We start from the raw sequence: 26,521 nt of genomic DNA, 5'->3' as shown, positions 1-26,521 counted from the left end.
ATGTGGTGTATCTGGATTTCCAGAAGGCATTTTACAAGGTGCTGCACCAAAGATTGCTACATAAGAGAAAGGTGCACAGCACTATGGGTAATGTATTAGCATGGATAGCGGATTGGTTAACTAACAGAAGGTAAAGAATGGGGAAAAAATGGGTGTTTTTCTAGTTGGCGATTAGAGATCAGTATTGGGATTGCAATTGTTTTCAATTTACATGGATGATTTGGAATTGGGGACCAAGTGTAGTGTGTCAAAATTTGCAGATGACAGACACTAAGATGAGTGGCAGGGCAAAGTGGGCAAAGGACGCTGAAACTCTGCAAAGGGATATAAATGTCTAAGTGAGGGAGCAAGTGTCTGGCAGATGGAATACAATGTTGGTAAATGTGAGGTCATCAATTCTGATAGGAATAATAGCAAAATGGACGATTATTTAAATGGTACAAAATTGTAGCATGCTGCTGTGCAGAGGGACCTGGGTGTCCTTGTGCATGAATCACAAAATATTGGCTTGCAGGTACAGCAGGTAATTAAGAGGGTAATTAAGAAGGCAAATGGAATTTTGTCCTTCATTGCTAGAGGGATGGAGTTTATAAACAGGGAGATTATGTTGCAGCTGTATAAGGTGCTGGTGAGGCCACACCTGGAGTACTGTGTACAGTTTTGATCTCCTTATTTGAGAAACAATATACTGGCACTGGAGGGGTGTAGAGGAGATTTATTAGGTTGATGCTGGAGTTGCGAGGATTGGCTTATGAGGAGAGACTGAGTAGACTCGGACTATATTCATTAGAATTCAAAAGAATGAGGGAAGATATTATAGAAATATATAAGATTATGAAGGGAATAGATAAGATAGAAGCAGGGAAGTTATAAGACCCTTGTCAGATCTCACTTGGAGTACTGTGCGCAGTTCTGGTTGCCTCACTACAGGAAGGATGTGGAAGCTATTGAGAGGGTGTAGAGGAGATTTACAAGGATGTTGCCTGGATTGGAAGGTATGCCTTATGAAGATAGGTTGTGGGAGCTAGGTCTCTTCTCCCTGGAGAGATGAAGGTTGAGAGGCGACCTGATAGAGGTTTATAAAATGTTGAGAGGTACAGATAGGGTGGATTCTTGGAGGCTATTTCCCAGGGCTGAAATGGTCACTATGAGAGGACACAGGTTTAAGGTGCTGGGGAGCAGGTACAGAGAAGGTATCAGGGGTAAGTTTTTCACTCAGAGGGTGGTGACTGAGTGGAATCGGCTGCCGTCAGTGGTGGTAGAGGCAAACTCACTGGGGTCTTTTAAAGTACACGGGATTTAATGGGATTGAGAGTTATAGATAGTTCTATGGCCTGGTAGGTATGGATATAATCTGCGCAACCTGTGGGCCGAAGGGCCTGTTTGTGCTGTAGTGTTCTATGTTCTATAAGTTGTTTGCACTGGTGGGTGAAACTAGAACTAGACGGCATAGCCTCAAAATAAGGGGAAGCAGATTTAGGACTGAGTTGAGGAGGAATTTCTTCACACAAAGGGTTGTGAATCTGTGGAATTCCCTACCCAGTGAAGCAGTTGAGGCTACCTCATTGAATGTTTTTAAGGCAAGGATAGATAAATGTTTGAACAGTAAAGAAATTAAGGGTTATGGTGAGCGGTCAGGTAAGTGGAGCTGACTCCACAAAAAGATCAGCCATGATTTTATTGAATGGCAGAGCAGGCTCAAGGGGCCAGAATGGATTACTTCACACTTGTTTATATTAAAATCCATTTTCCACCGCTCAGCCCATTCACCCAATCTATCAATACCCTGTTGTAGTTTCATGCTGTCCTCAAAACTAACTACAGTGCTGCCCAATTTTGTATCATCTGCAAACATGACTGTGTCTGTCAATCAACCTAATCAAACCTCTACTCTGAAACCCCATGGAAACAAACCAAATAAACAAAAATGCATTAACTCAGATTAAAACAAACACCCCTTTATCTAAAATCAATTATTGGCCTGCATTCTCAGCATGTCAGTTGCCTGGTGCAGACAAATCAGCACCGTGTTAACAAGCTGAATTCTAAACATACCCTGTAGAAGAAACATAGTAAAAAAAAATTCTCAAAAGAACAGAATCATTACAGTGTGGGTGTGTGAAAATGGATATATTTGTGTGTGTATGTGTGTGGGTGTGTGAATTGTGTGAGGTGAGAGTGACTGTCCTTGACATCCAGGCAGCATTTGACTGAGTGTGGCATCAAGGACCCTAGTAAAACTGGAGTCAATGGGAATCAGGGCTAAAACTCTCCGCTGTTTGGAGTCATACCTGGCACAAAGGAAGGTGGTTGTAGGGGTTGGCGGTCAATCATCTCAGTTCCAAGACATGTCTGCAGGAGTTCCGCAGAGTAGTGTTCTAGACCCAACCATCTTCATCAATGACCTTCCCTCCATCATAAGGTCAGATGTGGGGATGTTGGCCAATGATTGCACAATGTTCAGCACCATTTGCGACTCGTCAGTTACTGAAGCAGTTCATGTTCAAATGCAGCAAGACCTGAACAATATCCAGGCTCAGGCTGACAAGTGGCGAGTAATATTCGTGCCACCTAAGTGCCAGGGCAATGACCATCTCCAACAATAGAGATCCAAACCATTGTTGTTAGAGATTCAGCGGCATCGAATTCCCCATTATCAATAACCTGGGGGTTACCACTGTCAAGAAACTGAACTGGACTCTTTATATAAATACTATAGCTACACAAGCAGGTCGGAGACGAGAATCCCATGATGAGTAATGCAATTCCTGACTCTCCAAAGACCATCTACCAACCAGATGGCATAAGTCACAAGTGTAATGGAATATTTTTCACTTGCCTGGATGAGGGCAGCTCTAACAACATGGCGACGTGGTGGCACAGTGGTAAGCACTGCTGCCTCACAGCGCCAGGGACCCAGGTTCAATTCCAGCCTTGGGTAACTATCTACGTGGAGTCTGCGCATTCTCCCCGTGTTTGCATGGGTTTCCTCCGGGTACTCCGGTTTCCTCCCACACTCTAAAGATGTGCAGGTTGGGTTGATTGGTCATGCAAAATTGCCCCTGAGTGTCCCAAGATGTGTAGGTTAGATGGATTAACCATGGTAAATGTGTGGGGTGGATTTGGGTAAGATGTTGGAGAGGTGCTGCAGACTTGATGGGCCAAATGGCCTACTTCTGCACTGCAGAGATTCTATGAAGAAACTGGATACCACCTAGGACTAATCAGCCCATTTGATTGGCACCCATTCCAGAAACATTCATTCCCTCCACCACTGATGCACAGTGGCAGCCACGTGTACTGTCTACAAGATACACTGGAGGGAATCACCAAGGCCCCTTCAACAGCACCTTCCAAACTCACAACCTCTACCATCTAGAAGGACAAGGGCAGCAGATACCTGGGAACACCACCTCCTGGATGTTCTCCTCTAACTCACTGACCATCCTGGCTTGGAAATATTTCACCATTCCTCCACTATGGCTAGGTCTAAATCCTGGAAGTCCCTCCCTAACAGCACTGTGGGTGTACCTACACCTCAGGGATTGCAGCAGTTCAGGAAGGCAGCTCACCATCACCTTCACAGGAGTAATTAGGATGGGGATGAAACGCTGGCCCAGCCAGCGGTGCCCACATCCCGTGAATTAATTTTTAAAAATGGCAGCTGGGACAGTGATGTTGCGATAATGCAGACAGAATGTTTCAGGAGGTAAGAACAAAACTCCCATTCTCTGGAAGAGATGCTGTTTGCTTTTATTTGGTGCTTCTGGATTTTCCGCTGTTGTGTCTGATGTGTTCTACGTTGATCACCTCTCTCTGAAAGTGATGAGTAATCTCTTTCAGTTGCTGAGAGTGGGATGTGGGTTTGGTGATTTTATCAGACAAGTTTCTGCATCTATTCCAACGGAAATGATTCAACGAAGCTCCAACTTTTCATTTCTGCTCTCTTACTCAGCAGCATCTGACCGTTCTTTAACTTCTCTTTCAAGCGCCTCAGGTTATTGTGTTCAGTGATTATTTCCAGGTGTGAGATCTTGTTTACACAGATTCTCTTCACTCCCCATTCCACACACGTCCTCGCAGCTCTGCTACTCTGTCTCTCTCTCTTTCTGACTCTTCCTCCCTCTCTCTGTCTCTCTCTCTCTCTCTCTCCCTGTCTCTCTCTTCCTCTCTCTCGCTCTCTCTCTGTCTCCCCCTCTCTCTCTCTTGCTCTCTATCTCCCCCTCTCTCACTCCTCCCTCCTCACTCCCTCCCCTGTCCCTCTCTCTTTCTCTTCCTCTCTCCCTCTCTCCGTGCCTCTCTCCCTCTCTCTCTTCTCTCTCTGTCCCCCTCTGTCTCTCTCTCTCTCCCTCTCACTCTCCCTCTCTCTCCCTGTCTCTCTCTCTCTCTCCCTTTCTCTCCCCCTATCTTTCCCTGCCTCTCTCCTTCCCTCTCTCCCTCTCCCTCTCTCCCTCTGTCTCTCTTTGTCTCTCTTGCCCTCTCTCCCTCCCTGCCTCTCTCTCTCTCTGTCTCTGTCTCTCTCCCTCTCTCCCAGCAGTAAAGCAGGCCGAGAGACTCAAATGGAGGCCATTTTGTGGACTCCCTGCTGGACACCAGGGTCTCTGTATATCTGCGGGCGCCGGACTTCCGATGTTGCCTCCTCCAGAAATCGGCATTGAACTATATTTAAATTAGGATCTACATCCCAATCGCAGGCTCAGGATGGAAGTCTCCGGGCTTGTTAACATCCCCCAATCCCTGCCAGGAGTGATTCGCTCCAGCTCCCCCATGAGCAGGAGTTGGCAGCACGAACCCCCTGGAGTGGCCTATGGAGACCCCCGAGGAGGCCGGGGGTAAGGGGGTGGGTGGGTTTCCCCTGGGCATTGCCTGTCTGGCTCACTGGCACTTCCCACCAGGCATCGGGCAGTGCCAAGGGCTGGGGCAAGGAGGTGAGGCCAGATAGGGTGGGACCTCCTGGGGCAGGGCTTATGGGGAGGACTGGGGGGTGGGTGGGGAATTGTGGGGGTGCAGGGTCCCACTGCCACAATGCACTAGGCAGTGATAGAGGAAGGGCTGCCAGCGACTGGGGCTGGATGGACACGGGGGGGGGGGGGGGGGGGGGGGGGGTTCGGTGGGACAGAGAGTGACAGTGGCGGGGCGGGTGCAAGATCAGAATTGTGTAGGGGGTGGGAGATCGAGGCGGGCCTGGACACACCAGGGGGCTGGCGATTGGGCTGTGGGGTGGGGTGGTGGTGTTAAGTTCGTTCTTTTGCGAGACTCTTCCATCCTTGATACAAAGGCAAACACCAACCGTTGTCAGAATCAAAGTTCTTTATTTGTCGGCTGGCTAACCTTTACTACTTAACCCCCACTCAGTGCTGGAAGTCAGTTAGTAAAAAACACCCGAAACAACAAGGCTGACCCCTTCGAAACAGTTTACCATCCCATCAGGTAGATGTGATTTCAAACAAAGATTTAAACACACATCATCCGATTCAATTAGAAACGAGTAGTTACAGGAATTGCTGCGTAAGAAAGAACATCCTATTAAAATCCACATTTACTACTTACAACCCCCCTCCATCAGAACATAAGCATGATTAAGATACGCCATTTGTTGGCGCAAAAGAGAACATCGTCACGTACTCAGACTCGCACCCCAGCCGGACTCAGCCAGCTGGAGCCTGTGGTTAACCTGGTTTGTCAGTTTGCTCCTGTTTCTCTGCCGTTCTTGCAAGCCCAACAGTTCTACACTGGGGGCATTAACTCTTTAATATCTCACTCCCTCCCTTAACTCGTAAATCATTTTACAGGGGGCCATCTGAAGAACAGGACTAATAATTACATAGGGCATTTGAGAAGAAATAGAATGACCAACATGGCCAAGATCGTGACTCCTGGGTGTACTATCATTCCTCCCCCATCTCCAAATATGTTGCCAAACGGCCACCAACCAGGGGGAGTTGTAATGATTGTATTTCTGCCCTTCTGACCTTATCTGCTATCTCTCTAATGTGGTTAGCTAGGATTGTTATATTTTCGGAGGAATCAGGGATATAGGTGCAAGACTCTGTTCCCACTAGAATGTGAACGTACCTCCTGATTCAGCCAGTAAATAGTCCAAAAACCATTCAGTTTTGAAGGGCTACGGTTCGGGTGGCAATCACTTCTGCCGATATAACCCCGTGCCCATACTTTCCAAACCGTCTGCTGTGTTATTGGCTGTTTTCTCGAGAGCTGAAGGCATATTGATCAATTCTCAAGAAGCTTTGCTGTACCGTAGAGAGGAAAGGCTACCATCCAAAATCACTGGGTTTCCGTGATAGCCCGTTTTGATCTCAAAAGGTGTACCTTAGGGTGGAGTCATAATGTCAGATATAGAGGACAACATGCGTTAGATAGCAAGATCCTGCCCAGTCCCAAGGATGTAGACGCGGTAAGAAGTCTCACAACACCAGGTTAAAGTCCAACCAGTTTATCTGATAGTAAACCCGCAAGCTTTCTGAAACGTTGTTCCTTCCTCAGGTGTGTGGAAGATTCCAAGGGAGCCACAGATAGGCATTGTTTCTGCAAACAAACTAGGTACCATTATACGTAATCATGTCGCTCAGTAGTTCAGCATCCATACTTAGTTGGGCAATACAGTTAGAACACTCCAATTTCAGCATGTCCCTTTGGTGGCCCTCAGTAACATTGAAAGTCTGGGTACAGCTACTACAGCCTACTGGCTTAGTCCCATTTCTAAGGATACATACGGATCCATTCTGCTGATTCATGACAACAAAATGGAGTCCGACCTATTGTATTTGGGTTTGAAGCTATGGATAAGGGATGTAAGGTTATACCCAGCAGTTTTCAGAGTAGAAACGTCACCCGTAATATCTACTTGGTAGTTACCTCCAATAGTCTGGGACACGCTTCGTTTTGGACTGGAGAATCCGAGGAGGTAAGAAAACCTCACTGGGCCCATAACTGACCAAAATCATGGGTAATGCCAAAGGCGTAGCGAGAATCAGTATAGATGTTAGCAGAACAGCCAGCTGCCAGGATGCAAGCCTGAGTCAAAGCAAACAGTTCTGCTTTTTGGGCTGGAATCAGGTGGAGGTGGGGGAGGGAGGTGTTGTCAAAGCATGCCAATTCTAAAACCGTTGTAGTGTTTACTACGGCTTAGCCTGAGAGGGACTTCCCTCCTGGGGAAATAGATGAGCTATCATCAAAATGAAAGGTGTGATCTGGTGAGGACAAAGGGACATCGCTCAGGTCAGGGGGCGAGGGGACTTCAGAGAATGGTTCCTGAGGAGGCAATCGTGGTGGAAAAGGGAGCTTTTCCGGTGTGGCAATCAGAAAGATAGCTGGATTGACGGTGGAGTGAAAGGAAAACGTCAGGAGTGGCTTGTTGAGGAGGACTACCTCATATCGACTTAATTGTGCCTGCATGAGATGTTGAGTTTGATGGGGGTTGAGGAGAGCAATAACTGCATGTGAGGTAAAGATAGTGAGTAGCTGGTGAAGAGTAGTAATAGCGGCCACGGTTACCAGTGAGTAGATGGCAGGGAGGACCTGTGAGCATGGTGGGAGACCCATTGCAACTGAGTCGAGGCGGGTGGAGTGATAAGCAACGGGTCGTCGGCGGTTACCATGGATCAGTGTGAGGACTCACGTGGCACAGCCTTCCATAATGCTCACATATAACTGAAAAGGCTGCTCATAGAGCGGGTGTCCTAGGGCAGGAGCAGATGCCAGAGATTCCTTAAGGTCCCTGAAGGATTGTAACGGGGTGGGGGGGAGGGAGGGGGGAGTGAGAATGTTTTCCCAGTCTTAGCGGAGGCAAAAGGGGTTAGCAGCTTGATAAGGGAAGTAACATTAGGGAGCCATTGCTGATAATAATTCACCAGTCCCAAAAAGGCCCTCATCTGTTTGGGGGATGTGGGAAGTGCCCTCATCAGAATAGGGTGAATTTGCCCAGCTGTCAGGGAACACTCCGAAGCACTGAGGAGTGTGCCAAGGAATTCGACCTGTTGCTGAGAGCTTTTCACCTTGGCAGCTGGGACCACATAACCCCAGGAATGGAGAGCATTAAGAAGCCAATTAGTATCTGCAGTATTGGCGGATTCAGAGGGACTGGCTGGGAGAAGATCATCAACATATTGAGACATTATGAGGGGATAGTCAACCTGAGAGGGGATTGGAGGTGGAGAATGTTTGTCTCCTTCCTCAGGGTCCCTGTGGGTCCTGTGGGCGGGGATGCAGACAATCTCTCCTCTAGTGATCCATACCCCCCGCAATAGAAGCATTCCTGTCCTGTGCAGGGAGGTCCTCCACAGGCAGGTGGGGCAGGAGCCTGAGGGAATGGCGCATGGGGAGGCCAAAATGGGGCGCATTCAGACCATCGGGATGGGTGGGGTAGCCCACACCATAGTTGTCTACCCATCCGGGAAAACAATATTGAGACTTTGTCTGATATACCTAGTTGTGAGGGCAGGCTCTCAGATGCCGTAGAGGGCATTGTACCATCTCGCGTTTAACCTTCGTGGGTTTAGATTCTTTAAAAGAGTTCCAATAATAAATTAAAGCTCTTTGCATTTGGGGCTTGGTATTGTCTAGCCAGTCCATATTGTTAGTTCGGATGGCAGCCGCCAGGATCTCAGGGATACACTGTTACAGGAGGACATTAAATTGCAGTGAGGCTTGTCCTCTGTTATAAGCCACATCTCCCGCAAAGGTGGTGTATGTAGAGCAAAACCGGCCCCAATAATCAGAGCCATCTTCGCCTGGTTTGGGTTTACATTCGAGGACCTTTGTTACGTCAATGGGTTGTTGCAGGGTCCATTTAAGAGCTTCTCTAATCTGAGTGACCTGCTGCTGTGGTTGATCTTTGCTCCGGAAAAAGCAGTCCAATCCTGATGTTCCTGGTGGGTCTTCCACCTAGCACACTCGCTGGGTGTCAACATACAACACAGGCTAAAAAGGTCCTGTGAGGTAGCCTGGTACATCTGGATGGTGCCGACAATATATTCAATGAAGTTTTGTGATTTGGGGCATGTGACGTGATTAGACACAGCTCCTGGGGTGGGCTGGAAGGAGCAGTTGAGTAGAAGCTTCAATCATTGTCTTGGTCATTGGTGTCATTTGTTTCGAACAACATCGGCAAGCCAGATAAGTCAGGAGGTACCTCATGTTTGTTATGCTTTCTTTGTTTGGCCTGATTTTCTAATCCTTTCCTCTTATCTCTATCTTCCTTTTCTAACCTCTCTTGTTCTGCTCTATCTCTTTTCTGCTTCTCCTATTTTTCACATCCCCATTTCAAAATTTCCCAGGATTTGGGTTTATCCTCATTATCACATTCACTTATCCCCCTTCGACGCGCATTGTCCTCCCACCTGGCCAGTTTTGACTTCTCAGTTAATTCATTCACTTTCTTTCTCCAAAGGGACATTAATACTTTCCATTTACTTCCTGAATTTCGTTTTCAAAAAGCCTCTTCAGCTTTAACACACCCCGCTAGATGTCAGGTTCCCCCTAACTTTTCCTAATTTTTTATTCAGGCAACCCGACAGTTGTCTTAACTTTTTATCCCCAATACAGGGAGTGTATAAGGGGCTTCCGTCCCTTGACTTATCAAGGGTCTGACTTATATTTTAGATAGTTTAAATATAAGGTTGTTTCAGAGGACTCGAACCCTAAGGTTAACGGGGGAATCGAACCTCCGTTATCTTAACAAATAAACCTGGGGACTCGAACCACCAGGCCACTTGGTGAACTCGAAGCACCTGGTGAAGGACTAGTCAGTGTTCAAGGCCGTAAGTCGTCTCCGGGTTCCATCAATACAGGGACTCGGGGGATGAGTGGTAGACTGAGTATTAGTTCAGTGAGAGAGACCAAGGTTAATCTTACCTTGTGGGCCCATCCATCTCAAGTTACCGACACCTAGTTGATCGCTTATTCAGTCCACCTCAGAGGACATCTGTATCTGTTGGAACCCTGCTCGCAGCGCCAATTGTTTTTCACGAGGCTCTTCCGTCCTCGATACAAAGGCAAACACTAACCATTGTCAGAATCAAAGTTCTTTATTTGTAGGTTGGCTAACCTTTACTACTTCACCCCCACTCAGTGCTGGAAATCAGTTAGTAAAAAGCACCTGAAACAACAAGGCTGAACCCTTTGAAATAGCTAACAATCCCATCAGGTAGATGTGATTTCAAACAAGATTTAAACACATATCACCCGATTCAATCAGAAACGAGTAGTTACAGGAATTGCTGCAAAAGAAAAACATCCTATTAAAATACACATTTACTACTTACAACTCCCATCCATCAGAATATAAGCATAATGTCTTTAGGGTACGCCATTTGTTAGCACAAAAGAGAAGATTGTCACGTACTCAGTTAGACTTGTACCCCAGCCAAGCTCAGTGAGCTGGAGCCTGTGGTTAACCTGTTTTGTCAGTTTGCTCCCATGAGCTGTTTCTCTGCCGTCCTTGCAAGTCCAATAGTTCACCTTGCTCTCTACAGTGGACATTAACTCTTTAATATATCAACAAGGCAGCGAGGTTTGTGGGGCTGGCCAGTGATCGGGAGGCCGGCAGCGCAGGGCCACTGTGCATGTGCGCCAATCTCGGTGCTGCCAGATCGGCACATGCGCAGTGGCGCACTCAGCGCTGTGCTGCCGGCCCCTCCAGCGGGAATAGACCCCTGCACCCACTGATTTTCAGCATCAGTCTCACTGAGGCACTCAGCAGCACAGACAGCGGGAGATTCATTCTGAAAAGCCCACTTCACTAAATCAAAGACGCTTTACAGAAGGAGGCCATTCAGCCCATCAGGTGTATACTGACTTTGTGAAAGAGCATTTCACCTAGTCCCAATCACCCCACCTTATCCCTGTAATTTTGTACATTCTCTCTTTTCAGATCCATTTCAAATACCGCGATCAAGTCCGCCTGCACCACCACTCTCTCACATGTTTGTTTCAGCCTCATAGATACATAGAAACTAGGAGCAGGAGGAGGCCATTTGGCCCATTGAGGTAACTCCGCCATTCATCTTGATCATGGCCGACCATCAAATTCAATATCCTGATCTCCCCTTCCCCCATATAGCTTGATCCCTTTAGCCCCAAGAGCTATATCTAATTTCTTCTTGAAATCAGACAATGTTTTGGCTTTAACTATTTTTTGTGGCAGTGAATTCCACACAGTCACTACCCTCTGGGTGAAGAAATTTCTCCTCACCTCAGTTTTAAGAGGTTTACCCCTTATCCTCAAACTATAACCGCTAGTTCTGGACTCCACCACTATTGGGAGCATTCTTTCTGAATATACCCTCCCTAACCTTGTTAGAATTTTATAAGTTTCGATGATATCACTCTCCTCTCCTAAACCCCAGTGAATATAATCCTAACCGGTTTAGTCTGTCCTCATATGACAGACCTGCCGTCCCAGGAATCAGCCTGGTAAACCTTCGCTGCACTCCCTCTATAACAAGGGCATCCTTCCTCAGATAAGGACACCAAAATTGCACACCACACTCCAGGAGTGGCCTCACCAATGCCCTATACAACTGCAGCACAACATCCCTATTCCTATACTCAAATCCTCTCGCTATGAAGGTCAACATACCATTTGCCTTCTTTACTGTGCGCTGTACCTGTGCACTTACTTTCAGCGACTGATACACAAGGACTCCAAGGTCTCGCTGAATATCCACCTCTCTCAATTTAAGTAATAATCTGTCTTCCTATTATTGCTACCAAAGTGGCTAACTTCACATTTATCCACATTATGCCATGCAGATGTCCACATACTCAGCCTGTCTAAATCACGCTGAAGCATCCCTGCACCCTCCTCACAGCTCAGCCTCACACCCAACTTTGAACCAGCTTCAAATTTGGAGATAATACATTTAGTTCACTATAATGTGAACAGTTGGCGTCCCAGCACAGATCCCTGTGGAACCTTACTACTCACTGACTGCCAATCAGAAAAAGACCCATTTATCCCAACTTTTTGCTTCCTATCTGCTAATCAGCTTTCTATCCATCTCAAGATATTACCTGCAATTCCATGTGCTTTAACTTTACATAGTAACCTGTTATGTGAGACCTTGTCGAAAGCCTCCTGAAATTCTAAATAAACCACATCCGCGGGTTCTCCTCAGTCAACTCTATTGGTTATATCCTCAAAAGATTCCAGTAGATTCGTCAAGCATGATTTCCCTTTAGTGAATCCATGCTGACTTTATCTGATTCTACCACAACCTTCCAAATGCCAATACCTTGATAATAGAGTTTAGTAACTTCCCCAGTCCTGACGTTAGGCTCACTGGTCTATAGTTCCCTGTTTTCTCTTTACCTCCCTTTTTGAATAATGGGCTTACATTAGCTACCCTCCAATCTGTAGGAACTATTCCAGAGTCCACGAATTTTGCAAAATAACCAGTAAGAATATACTATTTCCAGGGCCACCTCTCTAAGTACTCTGGGATGAAGATGATCAGGACCTGGAGATTTATCCACCTTCAATCCCATCAATTTTCCCCAAACCATTTCTCTACAAATGCTGATTTCCTTCAGCTCCTCTCAGAACTTCTGGTACATTATTCATGTCTTCCTTTGTGAAGACTGAAGCAAAGTATGAATTTAATTCCTCAATCATTTCTTTATTCCTTGTTATGAATTCTCCTGTTTCTAACTGTAAGGGCCCTACCTATAGAGACTATACCTATACTCTATAGAAACTTTAACAGTCAGTTTTGATGTTCCCTGCTAGCTTACTTTCATATCCATTTTCCACAGACACAGAGTGAGAAAGAGACAGAGGGCAGGGTTTCCAGCCATGCTCAGCCCAAAACCAAGCAATCCCGCCAAGGTCAACAGGCCATTGCATGGTCCATTGTGCCCCCCCCCCCCCACCACCTCCCCCAACTTCCTCACCCCACACCCACAACTGCCACCACTATGATCCCCAGGGCAGGTGGTACAGAAAGAGAGAGACAAAGAGAGACAAAAAGAAAGAAAGAGAGAGAGAGGCAGACAGAGCGAGAGTCAGAGAGAGAGACAGAGACAAAAAGACAGAGTCAGAGAGGTATATCAGTGAGTGGGATGCAGTGTGGTTGGACAATGTGATTGCCATGGTTGAATATTCTGAGAAATGGGTGGGAGATTTACAGACATCAAAACACTGAATGATTTATAGCCCAGAGACAGCCATTCAGCCCATCCTCTGTGTGTTGGAAGGCAGTGCTAGAATTGTGTAAATATGGGTCTAGAATGGCTCCTAATTGATAGAAGTTATTTTGAGGTGAGAGATGTGGGTGCACCTTCTGTGGCTAGATGATCAATTGCCTGTAAATGGCATCTGGAGATGTATTCACACATTGTGACCACTTGCGTGAAGTTATTGAAGTTCTTGTGACAGTGTGGTAGACACAATGAAATGCTCCTGTATTACATCAAGCAGCAACTGAGAACATTGGGCCCTGTACTAATGCCTGTATCCAATACAGTGCAGTTCGAGTGGACTCATCTCAGATGTTTGAATAAGCAAATGGCAACAAGTTAGGTTGTAATCATTATTTTCATCACTCCATGGTTTAACCATTAGTACTGACCTTCTGACAGTGCGGCACTCCCTCAACATTGATCCTTTGACAGTGTGGCACTCCCTCAGTACTGACGCTTAGACGGTGCAGCACTCCCTCAGTACTGACTCTCTGACAGTGCGGCATTCCCTCAGTACTGAGCCTCTGACAGTGCAGCATTCCCTCAGTATTGACCCTCTGACAGTGCAGCATTCCCTCAGTACTGACCCTCTGACAGTGCGGCACTCCCTCAGCACTGACCCTCCAACAGTGTGGCACTCCCTCAGTACTGACCCTCTGACAGTGTGGCACTCCCTCAGTATTGACCCTCTGACAGTGCGGCACTCCCTCAGAACTGACCCTCTGATAGTGCAGCACTTACTCAGCACTGACCCTCTGAAAGTGCGGTGCTCCCTGAGTACTGGCCCTCAGACAGTGTGGCACTCCCTCAGTACTGACCCTCTGACAGTGTGGCACTCCCTCAGTACTGACCCTCTGACAGTGTGGCACTCCCTCAGTACTGACCCTCTGACAGTGTGGCACTCCCTCAGTACTGACCCTCTGACAGTGCGGCACTCCTCAGTACTGACCCTCTGACAGTGTGGCACTCCCTCAGTACTGACCCTCTGACAGTGTGGCACTCCCTCAGTACTGACCCTCTGACAATGTGGCACTCCCTCAGTATTGACCCTCTGACAGTGCGGCACTCCCTCAGTACTGACCCTCTGACAGTGCGGCACTCCTCAGTACTGACCCTCTGACAGTGTGGCACTCCCTCAGTACTGACCCTCTGACAATGTGGCACTCCCTCAGTATTGACCCTCTGACAGTGCGGCACTCCCTCAGTACTGACCCTCTGACAGTGCGGCACTCCCTCAGTACTGACCCTCTGACAGTGTGGCACTCCCTCAGTACTGACCCTCTGACAGTGTGTTTATTGGGATCTAACTGTATTGCTGATTGCCTTTAGCAGAATCAATGTGATGGTGATGTGCTGATGTCAATGTTCTGACTCTCCATTCACTCCTGTTGCTGTTACAGAATCCTCGGTGGAACCTTTCATCCTGACCTGTTACCGAAAGGGGAGCAACAATGATGAACCCCTTCACTGCAACTGGTCCGTGGGAATGGAGCTGGTGCAGAGCAGATTGTGCTACTGGTCAGTGCCAAGGATCAGCGGCGACAAAGGCCAGACATTGGCCAGAGTGTCGCTAACACAGCTCAGAGTTACAAACTCAGGAAGGGAGAATACCCCAAAGAAAGTCCCAGCGCTCTGACTGCTTCACATAATATTTACACAAGAGTCTCCTGGCTTGTCTCATTTATACCCCATCGGAGCCACACTCTGTGAGAATGAGGGGCAATGGGAGGGTGAGGAAGCAGTGGGAGGCAGAGGAAGCAGTGGGGGGGAGAGGGGCAGTGGGAGGGTGAGGAAGCAGTGGGAGGCAGAGGAAGCAGTGGGGGGGAGAGGGGCAGTGGGAGGGTGAGGAAGCAGTGGGAGGGTGAGGAAGCAGTGGGGGGGAGAGGGGGCAGTGGGGGGAAGAGGGGACAGTGGGGAGGGTGAGGGGCAGTGGGAGGGTGAGGGGGCAGTGGGAATGTGAGGGGCAGTGGGAGGAAGAGGGGGCAGTGGGGAGGGAGATGGGGCAGTGGGGGGAGAGAGGGGGCAGTGGGAGGGAGAGGGGCAGTGGGACAGAGAGGTGGCATTTGGGAGGGAGAGGGAGAATTTGGGAGGGTGAGAGGGCATTTGGGAGGGTGAGGGGGCAGTGGGAGGGAGAGGGAGCAGTGGGAGGGAGAGGGAGCAGTGGAAGGGTGAGGGGCAGTGGGAGGGAGAGGGAGCAGTGGAAGGGTGAGGGGCAGTGGGAAGGTGAGGAGCAGTGGGAGGGTGATAGGGGCAGGGGAGTCCATTAATAAGGATGAGGTTCTGGAATATTTGGAAATGCATGGTAAAAAAGGACAAAGTCAGCATGGTTTCGTCAAGGGGGGGTTCATGCCTGACAAATCTGTTAGAATTCTTTGAGGAAGCAATGAGCATATTAGACAAGGGAGAGCCAATGGATGTTATCTACTTGGATTTCTAGAGGGCCTCTGCACAGGAGGCTGCTAAGTAAGTGAAGAGCCCGTGGTGTTAGAGGCAAGATACTGGAATGGATAGAGGGTTGGCTGACTGGTAGAAGGCAGAGAGTGGGGATAAAAGGGTCAGTGCAAGAGAATGGTGCGGAGATAGAGGAACAGCTATGATCATGTTGAACACTGGAACAGGTTCAAGGGGATGAATGGCCTCTCCCTGTTCCTATTTTCAATGTTTCTGTGTGTCCAAGGGAAAGTCCAAACGTAGGCTGGGAACTGAGTCTGGGGATGGAAATCAGTCCCCAACTCTTGAATCCCCAACTCAGCAACTCTCCACTTGGACCTCAAAAAACTCAGTGAGAAAGTCTGACACCTGGTGTGATCCTGACAGGCAGCAACCGATTCTGCAGCTGAATAGGGTCATTGAGTCAAAAGCCCTTTGGCCCAGCTTGTCCATGCCACCCTTTTTTTCAAACAGCAAAGCTAATCCCAATTGCCCGTATTTGGCCCATATCCATCTATTCCCACCTTACCCTTGTAACTGTCTAACCGCTTTTTAAAAGACAATATTGTACCCATCCCTATTGCTGCCTCTGGCAGCTTGTTCCAGACACTCCACCCTCTGTGTGAAAAAATTGCCCCTCCTTTTGTATCTCTCCCCTATCACCTTAAACTCATGCCCTCTAGTTTTAGAACCCCCTACCTTTAAGAAAAGATATTGACTATCTGGATGATCTATGCCCCTCATTATTTTAGAGACCTCTGTAAGATCACCCCTCAGCCTTCTATGCTTCAGAAAAAAAAGACTCAGTCTATCCAGCCTCTCTTTATAACTCAAACCACCAATCCTGATAGCATTCTAGTAAATCTTTTCTGCACTCTTTCTAGTTTAATAATATTCTTTCTAAAATAGGGTGACCAGAACTATACACAGTATTCCAAGTGTGGCTTTACCAAAGTCTTGTAGAACTTCAACAAGTCATCCCAACTCCTGTATTCAATGTTCTGACCGATGAAACCAAGCATGCCAAATGCCTTCTTCACCATTATGTCCACCTGTGACTCCACTTTCAAAGAGTTATGAACATGTACCCCTAAATCTCTTCGTTCTGTAACTCTCCCCAGTGCCTTACCATTAACTGAGTAAGTCCTGCCCTGGTTCAATCTACCATAATGCATCACCTTACATTTATCCAAATTCCATCTACCATTCGTCAGCCCACTGGCCCAATTGATCAAGATCCTGTTGCAATCGGAGATAACTTTCTTCACTGTCAAGTATGCCACCAATGTTGGTGTCATCTGCAAACTTTTTAATTATGCCTCCTATATTCTCATCCAAATCATAAGAACATAAGAAATAGGAGCAGGAGTAGGCCATCTAGCCCTTCGAGCCTGCCCCACCATTCAATAAGATCATGGTTGACCTAAAGTGGATCAGTTCCACTTTCCCGCTTTCTCCCCATAACCCTTAATTCCTTTGTCTATCAGAAATCTATCTAACTGTGACTTAAATATATTCAGCGAGGTAGCCTCCACCACTTCATTGGGCAGAGAATTCCAGAGATTCACCACTCTTTGAGTGAAGAAGTTCCTCCTCAACTCCGTTCTAAACTGCCTGCCCCCTTATTTTGAGGCTATGCCCTCTAGTTCTCCTTTCTAAACGAGAAGAATCTTTCTACCTCTACCCTATCTAGCCCCTTCATTACCTTGTAAATCTGTATAAGGGTCCCCCTCAGCCTTCTAAACTCTAACGAGTACAGGCCCAGTCTATTCAATCCCAGTCTATTCAATCATTAATATAAGTGACAAATAACAATGGGCCCAGCACTGATCCCCAGAGCACTGGTCATAGGTCTCCAGTTTGAAAAACAACTCTCTATAACCACTCTCTAGAAGCCAATTTTGTGTCCATTTAGACACCTCACTCTGGATCTGTGAGATTTAACCTTATGCAACAACCTACCATGCAGTACCTTGTCAAAGGCCTTGTTAAAGTCCATGTAGACAACATCAACTGCACTGCCCTCATCCACCTTCTTGGTTACCCCTTCAAAAAACTCAGTAGCATGCAGAGCTACTTGTAGTTTGCCTTGGGTTTTGAAATTTCTTTTCTTTATTCATTCATTTATTTCCCCCTAATTGCCTCTTTAGGAGATGATGGTGAGCCGCTGCCTTGAATCTGCTGCAGTCCCTGGGGTATAGGTACACCCACGGTGATGTTACCATGGGAGAGAGTTCCAGGATTTTGACCCAGTGACAGTGAAGGAACGGCGATATATTTCCAAGTCAGAATGATGAGTGACTTGTAAAGGAATCTCCAGTTGGTGGTGTTCCCAGGTATCTGCTGCCCTTGTCCTTCTAGGTAGTAGTGGGCACAGGCTTGAAAGGTGCTATCTCAGCAGTGCATTTTGTAGATGGTACACACAGCTGCCACTGGTGGTGGATGGTGATTGTTTCTGGAAGGGGTAGCAATCAAGCAGGGCTGCTCTGACCTGGATGGTGTCACGCTTCTTGAGTGTTGTTGAAGCTGCACTCATCCAGCCATGTGGAGAGTTTTCCATCACTTCTGCCTTGTAGGTGGTGGACAAGTTTTGGGAATTCAGGAGGTGAGTTACTTGCCACAGGGTTTCTAACCTCTGATCTGCTCTGGCATGCCCAGTTCAGCTTCAGGTCAACAGTAACCCCCAGGATGTTGATAGTGAGAGGTTCAGAGATGGTGAATCTATTGAATGACAAGGGGTGATGGTTAGATCACTCCTGTTGGAGATAGTCATTGCCTGACACTCCTGTGTACCTTGGGCGGGAATTAGGTTATCTACGATTTCCCCTCTTAGAATCATAGAGTCATAGGTTTACAGCATGGAAACAGGCCCTTCAGCCCAACTTGTGCATGCCACCCTTTTTTATTTGAAAACCCCTAAGCTAATCCCAATTGTCCGCACTTGGCCCATATCCCTCTACACCCATTATACCCATGTAACTGTCTAAATGGTTTTTAAAAGACAAAATTGTACCTACTACTACCTCTGGTAGCTTGTTCCAGATACTCACCACCCTCTGTGGGAAAAAATTGCTCCTCTGGACACTTTTGTATCTCTCCCCTCTCACCTTAAACCTATACCCTTTAGTTTTAGACTCTTGGGAAAAGATATTGACAATCTACCTTGTCTATGCCCCTCATTATTTTATAGACCTCTATAAGTTCACCCCTCAGCCTTCTACGCTCCAGAGAAAAAAGTCCCAGTCTATCCCAGCCTCTCCTTATAACTCAAACCATCAAGTCCGAGTAGCATCCTAGTAAATCTTTTCTGCATTCCTTATAGTTTAATAATATCCTTTCTATAATAGGATGACCAGAATTCCACACAGTATTCCAAGTGTGGCCTTACCAATGTCTTGTACAATTTCAACAAGACATTCCAACTCCTGTATTCAATGTTCTGACCAATGAAACCAAGCATGCTGAATGCCTTCTTCACCACTCTGTCCACCTGTGACTCCACTTTCAAGGAGCTATGAACATGTACCCCTAGATCTCTTTGTTCTGTAACTCTTTTGTTGGTTCCCTCACCACCTGCTGCAATCCCAGTCTAGCAGCAATGTCCATTCTGTACGTGCCACCCTCAGTGCTTCCTCCAAGTGGCCAGGAGGTTTGCCAGGGTCACATGGGAAGATTTAAGCTAGTTTGGCAGAGGGGTGGGAACCAAAGCAAAGGTGAATTAGCTGAAGGGGAACCAGAGACTAGGGCCAATAAGATTCAGAGAAAGAGCAGACAGGGGGTGGTTGCTAATCAAAGAGGGTCTGGTGGACTGAAGTTCACTTGTTTCAATGTGAGAAGTGTAACAGGAAAGGCAGATGAACTTGGAGCTTGCATCAGTACTTGGAACTATGATGTTGTTGCTATTACAGAGACTTGGTTAAGGGAAGGACAGAATTGGCAGTTTAGCATTCCAGGATACAGATGTTTCAGGCGGGATTGAGGGGGATGTAAAAGGGATGGGGAAGTTGCACTACTGGTTAAGGAGAATGTCACAGCTGTACTCCAGGAGGACTCCTCGGAGGGCTCAGGCAGCGAGGCAATATGGGTAGACCTAGGAATAGGAAAGGTATAGTCACAATGTTGGGGGTTTACTATGGGCCGCCCAACTTCCAGCGGGAGATTGAGGAACAGATATGTAGGCAGATTTTGGTGAGGTGTAAAAGTAACAGAGTTGTTGCGGCGGGAGATTTTAATTTCCCCTGTAATGACTGGGAATCACTTAGGGCTAGGGGCATGGATGGGGCAGAGTTTGTAAGGAGCATCAAGGAAGGCTTCTTGAACCAATATGTAGATAGTCCAACTAGGAAAGGAGCCATACTGGACCTGGTATTGGGGAATGAGCCCAGCCGGGTAATCAATGTTTCAGTAGGGGAGCATTAAATGGGTACTTTGTGTCAGTATTCACCAAAGAGAAAGACTTAGTAGATGATGAGTCTGGGAAAGGGTGTGTCAATCGTTTAAAGTTAAAGGTTATTTATTGTCACAAGTAAGCTAACATTCACATTGCAATAAAGTTACTGTGAAAATCCTCTAGTTTGAGTCATGTTGAGATCAAAAAGGAGGAGGTATTGGGGCTCCTGAGAAACATTAATGTAGACAAGTCCCCAGGGCCTAATGGGATATACCCCAGAATACTGAGAGGCAAGGGAGGAAATTGCTGAAGTCTTTGTATCCTCACTGGCTACAGGGGAGATTCCAGAGGATTGGAGAATAGCCAATGTTGTTCCTTTGTTTAAGAAGGATAACAAGAATAATCCAGGTAATTACAGGCCGGCGAGCCTTACATCAGCTGTTGGGAAATTGTTGGAGAAGATTCGTCGAGACAGGATTTACTCCAACTTGGAAATAAGTGGACGTGTTAGTGTGAGGCAACATGGTTTTGTAAAGGGGAGGTCGTGTCTCACTAACTTGATTGAGTTTTTCCAGGAAGTGACAAAGGTGATTAATGAGGATAGGGCAGTGGATGTTGTCTACATGGACTTCAGTAAGGCCTTTGACAAGGTCCCTCATGGCAGACTGGTGCAGAAGGTGAAGTCGTATTGGATCAGAGGTGAGCTGGCAAGGTGGATACAAAACTGGCTCAATCATAGAAGACAGAGGGTAGCAGTGGAAGGGTGCATTTCTTAATCAAAGGCTGTGATAAGTGGTGTTCCTCAGTGATCAGTGTTGGGACCTTTGTCGTTTGTAGTATATATAAATGACTTGGAGGAAAATATAACTGGTTTGATTAGTAAGTTTGGGTGCGGGGGAGGTGACACAAAGATTGGTAGATTTGCAGATAGCGATGAGAACCATCAGAGGATACAGCAGAATATAGATCGGTTGGAGACTTGGGCGGAGAGATGGCAGATGGAGTTTAATTTAGACAAATGTGAGATAATGTATTTTGGAAGGTCTAATACAGATAGGAAATATACAGTAAATAGCAGAACCTTTAAGAATATTGACAGGCAAAGGGATCTGGGTGTAGAGGTACACAGGTCACTGAAAGTAGCAATGCAGGTGGAGAAGGTAGTCAAGAAGGCATTTGGCATGCTTGGCTTCATCGGCTGGGGCATTGAGTTTAAAAATTGGCAAGTCATGTTGCAGCTTTACAGAACCTTAGTTACGCTGCACTTGGAATATAGCGTTCAATTCTGGTAGCCACATTACCAGAAGAAAGTGAAGGCTTTGGAGAGGGTAGAGAAAAGATTTACCAGGATGTTGCCTGGTAAGGAGGGCATTAGCTTTGAGGAGAGGTTGCAGAAACTTGGTTTGTTGTCACTGGAACGACAAAGGTTGAGGGGCGACATGATAGAAGTCTACAAGATTGTGAGAGGCATGGACTGAGTGGATAGTCAGAAGCTTTTTCCCAGGGTGGAAGAGTCAGTTACTAGGGAGCATAAGTTTAAGGTGCGAGGGGCAAGGTTTAACCGAGATGTACAAGGCAGATTTTTTACACAGAGGGTGATGGGTGCCTGGAACTCGCTGGTGGGGGAGATAGTGGAAGCAGATACAGTAGTGACTTTTAAGGGGTGTCTTGACAAATGCATGAATAGAATGGGAAAGGAGGGATATGGTCCCCGGAAGGGTAGGGAGTTTTAGTTCAGTCGGGCAGCATAGTCAGTGCAGACTTGGAGGGCCGAAGGGCCTGATCCTGGGCTGTAATCTTCTTTGTTCTTTGTTGTTCAACATGGAGGAATACTGATTCATCAGCCAAAGGAGAATGGTACGTGATAACCAGTAAGAAGTTTCATTGCCCATATTTGACCTGATTCCTTAAGGCTTCATAGAGTCCAAAGTCGATGTAGAGGACTCCCAGGGTAACACCCTCCCAATAGTGTACCACTGTGCCACCACTTCTGGATGGAGGGTTGTGTCTGGGACATTACCTGCAACATTCCTTGGGGATGACTTTGTCAGGCTGTTGCTAGACCAGTCTGCGTGACCGCTCCCCCACAGGGAGGACTTTACCGGGCTGACAAGGCTGTGTTTGCCGTTACTGTTTCCTGTGCCTGGGCCGATGCTGGGTGGTTCCTCAAGATTTATTCCTTTAAGTGTTTGGAATAATATTTCAGAAGTATGTTAGAATCATGGTGTTGCTGTGAATGTGGAATTCACATGTAGGCCAGCAGATTTCCTTCCTTTATTGAATTCAAATTTCACCATCTACCATAGTGGGATTTGAACTGAGATCCTGGGCGCCAGTCTGGTTCTCTGGATTTCTAGCCCAGTGACAATGTCACTGAGCCACTGCCTCCCAATCCCCTGTCCAATGAGTTACTGGTCGATTTGTGGAAAGGTCAGAGAAACTGTGTTGAGCTGAATGTATCAGGGCAGCATGGTGGCATCGTGGTTAGCTCCGCTGCCTCATAGCGCCAGGGACCCGGGTTCGATTCCCGGCAGCATGGTGGCAAGGTAGTTACCTCTGCTGCCTTGCAGTGCCAGGGATCCAGGTTCGATTCCCGGCAGCATGGTGGCACAGTGGTTAGCTCTGCTGCCTCATAGTGCCAGAGATCCAGGTTTGATTCCCGGCAGCACAGTGATTAGCTCTGTTGCCTCATTGTGTCAGGGACGCAGGTTCGATTCCCGGCAGCACGGTGGCGCAGTGTTTAGTTCTGCTGCCTCATAGCGCCAGGGATCCAGGTTCAATTCCCGGCTTGGGTCATTGTCTGTGCAGTCTGCACGTTCTCCCTGTGTCTGCATGGGTGCCCTCCAGGTGCTCCGGTTTCCTCCCACAGTCCAAAAGATGTGCTGGTTAGGTGCATCAGCCACGCTAAATTCTCCCTCAGTGTACCTGAACAGGTGCCAGAATGTGGTGACTGGGGAATTTTCACAGTAACTTCATTGCAGTATTAACGTAAGCTATGAGTGTGATAATAAATATACTTCAAACATTGTTTCTACCCACAGAGTACTCCAAGGTCAGCAAAGGGTATTCCTGATCAATGGCTGATTTGAGACACCGGAACTCTGGCCACTTTGCCATTTTACGTTTTTCCTCTTAGGCTTTCAATCTCTTATTTTTCAGCTGTGACACGTGCAAGACATGCAGGTTGTTTGAGGCAGGCAATAACAGCCAGTACGTAGTGCCCCGTGATGACCTGTACCTGGAAAAGAACCTGACCTTCTGGGTGGAGGCAACAACTGGGGACTCAACAGTTAAATCGGAAAAGCTCTACGTTGTACCGAAGACCACAAGTGAGTTGGATTCTGGTTGTTGTGTCAGGACCCATTCCTCTTGCTGTGGGTCAGTGGTTCAGGAATGGGACAATCACCACTCAGGATTTCCAGATCAGTGGGAATCACTGCTTAAAACATGACCAAGCGTTGTTGCATGGACAAGGCCTCCAATTGGCTGGATGAATTTATAGTCAAGTCTAAAGTGAGGTATAGCTATTTGGAAACTTGGAATTCATGGGTTGACGGGGGTGCAATTTCCTAATTATCTTCAGGTTGTGGGTTTAAAACAAAAAGTTGGTGTAATTTGCATGCGTAGATTCAAAATAATAACAGGTTTATTGAGGAGCAGCTGCCTGTACATGAATCAAAAAGCAAAAGCCTGTGAAACACCCGCTATGATATATCACCATTAAATCATGTGACCCACCCTTACAGCAATCAGGCAGCCACTTAAATATATAACTGGGGTGGGCTTGGGGGATGTAAACGCAGTGGTTGATGTCCCAAATCCACTTCACATGGGCTAGAACCTCTGTTGCCCCTCTCCAAATTCCTGTTGTAATCTTGCCAAAGGTTTCCTGAAATAGGAACATTCAAATTAGAAACAGGAGGAGGCCATTTGGCTCTTTGAGTCTGTGCCACCATTCATCTTAATCATGGCTGATCATCAAATTCAATATCCTGACCCTGCCTTCCACCACCCCCCCACCATATCCTTTGATCCATTTAATCCCAAGAGCCTTTTCCTAATTTCTTCTTGAAATCATACTTTGTTTTGGCCTCAACTACATTCTGCGGTAGTGAATTCCACACGTTCACCACCCCCGGGTGAAGAAATTTCTCCTCACCTCAGTTCTAAAAGGTTTACCCTTATCCTCAAACTATGACCCCCTGGGTTTTGGACTCCCCCATTGTTAAGTTTGTTTTTTGCGAAGCTCTTCCATCCTCGATACAAAGGCAAACGCTAACCATTGTCAGAATCAAAGTTCTTTATTTGTAGGTTGGCTAACCTTTACTACGTAAGCTCAGTGCTGGAAGTCAGTTAGTAAAAAGCACCCAAAGCAACAAGACTGACCTCTTCGAAACAGTTTACAATCCCATCAGGTAGATGTGATTTCAAACAAGACTTAAACGCACATCATCCGATTCAGTCAGAAGCGAGTAGTTACAGGAATTGCTGCATAAGAAAGAACATCCTATTAAAATACACATTTACTACTTACAACCCCCACCCATCAGAACATTAGCATAATGTCTTTAGGATATGCCATTTGTTAGCGCAAAAGAGAACATCGTCACGTACTCAGTTAGACTCACACCCCAGCCGGGCTCAGCAAGCTGGAGCCTGTGGTTAACCTGTTTTGTCAGTTTGCTCCCATGAGCTGTTTCTCTGCCGTTCTTGCAAGCCCAATAGTTCACTTTGCTCTCTACAGTGGGGACATTAACTCTTTAATATCTCACCGTCATTGGGAACCTTCTTTCTGAATCGACCCTGTCTAACTCTGCTAGAATTTTATAAGTTTCTATGAGATCCCTCTCACTCTTCTAAGCTCCAGTGAATATAATCCTAACCAACTTAATCTCTCCTCATATGACAGACCTGCCATCCCAGGAATCGGCCTGGTAAACCTTTACTGTACTCCCTCTATAGCAAGGACATCCTTCCTCAGAAAAGGACACCAAAACTGTACACAATACTCCAGGTGTGACCTCACCAATGCCCTATACAATTGCAACAAAGCATCCCTATCCCTATACTCAAATCCTCTCACTATGAAGGCCAACCTACCATTTGCCTTCTTTACTGCCTGCTGTACCTGCATGCTTACTTTCAGCGACTGATGCGCAAGGACTTTAAGGTCTTGCTGAGTATCCACGTCTCTTAATTTACACCCATTCAAGTAATACTCTGTCTTCCTATTATTGCTACTAAATTGAATAACATTACATTTCTCCACATTATACGGCATCTGCCTACATACTCAGCCTGTCCAAAACACATTGAAGCATCTCTGCATCCTCCTCACAGCTTACCCTCCCACCTAATTTTGTATCATCTGCAAATTTGGAGATAATGCATTCACTTGCTTCTTCCACATCATTAATATGTAATGTGAACAGTTGGGGTCCCAGCACAGATCCTTGCGGAATCCCACTAGTCACTGACTGCCAATTAGAAAAAGGTCCATTTAATGCCAACTCTTTGCTTCCTATCTACTAACCAGCTTTCAGTCCATCTCAAGACATTACCTGCAATCCCATGTGCTTTAACTTTACATAGTAGCCTGTGATGTGAGACCTTGTCAAAAGCTTTCTGAAAGTCTGAATAAACCAACTCTACTAGTTACATCCTCAAAAAATTCCATTGGAATCATCAAGCATGATTTCCCTTTTGTAAATCCATGCTGACTTTCTCTGATTGTACCACTGCCTTCTAAATGCCGAGTTTTGAAATCCTTGATAATGGAGCAACTTCTCCAGTACCTACATTAGGCTCACTGGTCTATCGTTCCCTGTTTTCTCTCTACTCCCCTTTTTGAATAGCAGGCTTACATTAACTATTTTCCAGTCTGTGGGAACTATTCCAGAGTCTAGAGAATTTTGAAGAATAACCAGCAAGAATATATTATTTCCAGGCCCATCTCCCTAGGCACTCTGGGATTATTTGAATGGGTGTAAATTGTGAGAGGTGGATACTCAACGAGACTTTGGAGTCCTTGAGCATCAGTCGCTGAAAGTAAGCATGCAGCTAACAGTAAAGAAGACAAATGGTATGTTGGCTTTCATAGTGAGAAGATTTGAGTATAAGGATAGGAGTGTTTTCCTACAATTATATAGGGCATTGGTGAGGCCACACCTGGAGTATTGTTTTGGTGTCCTTACCTGAGGAAGGATGTCCTTGCTATAGAGGGAGTATAGCAGAGATTTACCAGGCTGATTCCTGGGATGGCAGGTCTGTCATATGAGGAGAGATTAAGTTGTTTAGGATTATATTCACTCGAGTTCAGAAGAGTGAGAAGGGATCTCACAGAAACTTATAAAATTCTAGCAGGGTTAGACATGGTAGATTCAGAAAGAATGTTCCCAATTGTGGGAGGAATCCAGAACTACAGGTTATAATTTGAGGATAAGGGGTAAACCTTTTGGAACTGAGGTGAGAAGAAATTTCTTCACCCAGAGGGTGGTGAAT

General features: G+C 46.6%; 1 protein-coding gene across 1 annotated transcript in view; it reads left to right on the top strand.

Annotated features, from left to right (window-relative positions):
- Positions 1–26,521, top strand: part of LOC145358902 (interleukin-12 receptor subunit beta-1-like) — a 39,126-nt gene that overhangs the window by 7,422 nt on the left and 5,183 nt on the right. Inside the window, exons 4-5 of the mRNA XM_080213277.1 lie at positions 14,601–14,718; positions 23,180–23,349. Coding sequence (XP_080069403.1) covers positions 14,601–14,718; positions 23,180–23,349 — 288 coding nt within the window. The remainder of the gene's footprint in view (positions 1–14,600; positions 14,719–23,179; positions 23,350–26,521) is intronic.

This window comes from Carcharhinus amblyrhynchos, chromosome 26 (assembly GCF_965287045.1).
Source record: "Carcharhinus amblyrhynchos chromosome 26, sCarAmb.v2.hapA, whole genome shotgun sequence".
Classification (NCBI taxonomy): domain Eukaryota; kingdom Metazoa; phylum Chordata; class Chondrichthyes; order Carcharhiniformes; family Carcharhinidae; genus Carcharhinus; species Carcharhinus amblyrhynchos.
Note: the sequence above shows the minus strand (reverse complement) of the source record. Positions and strands in the feature narration are given on the sequence as shown.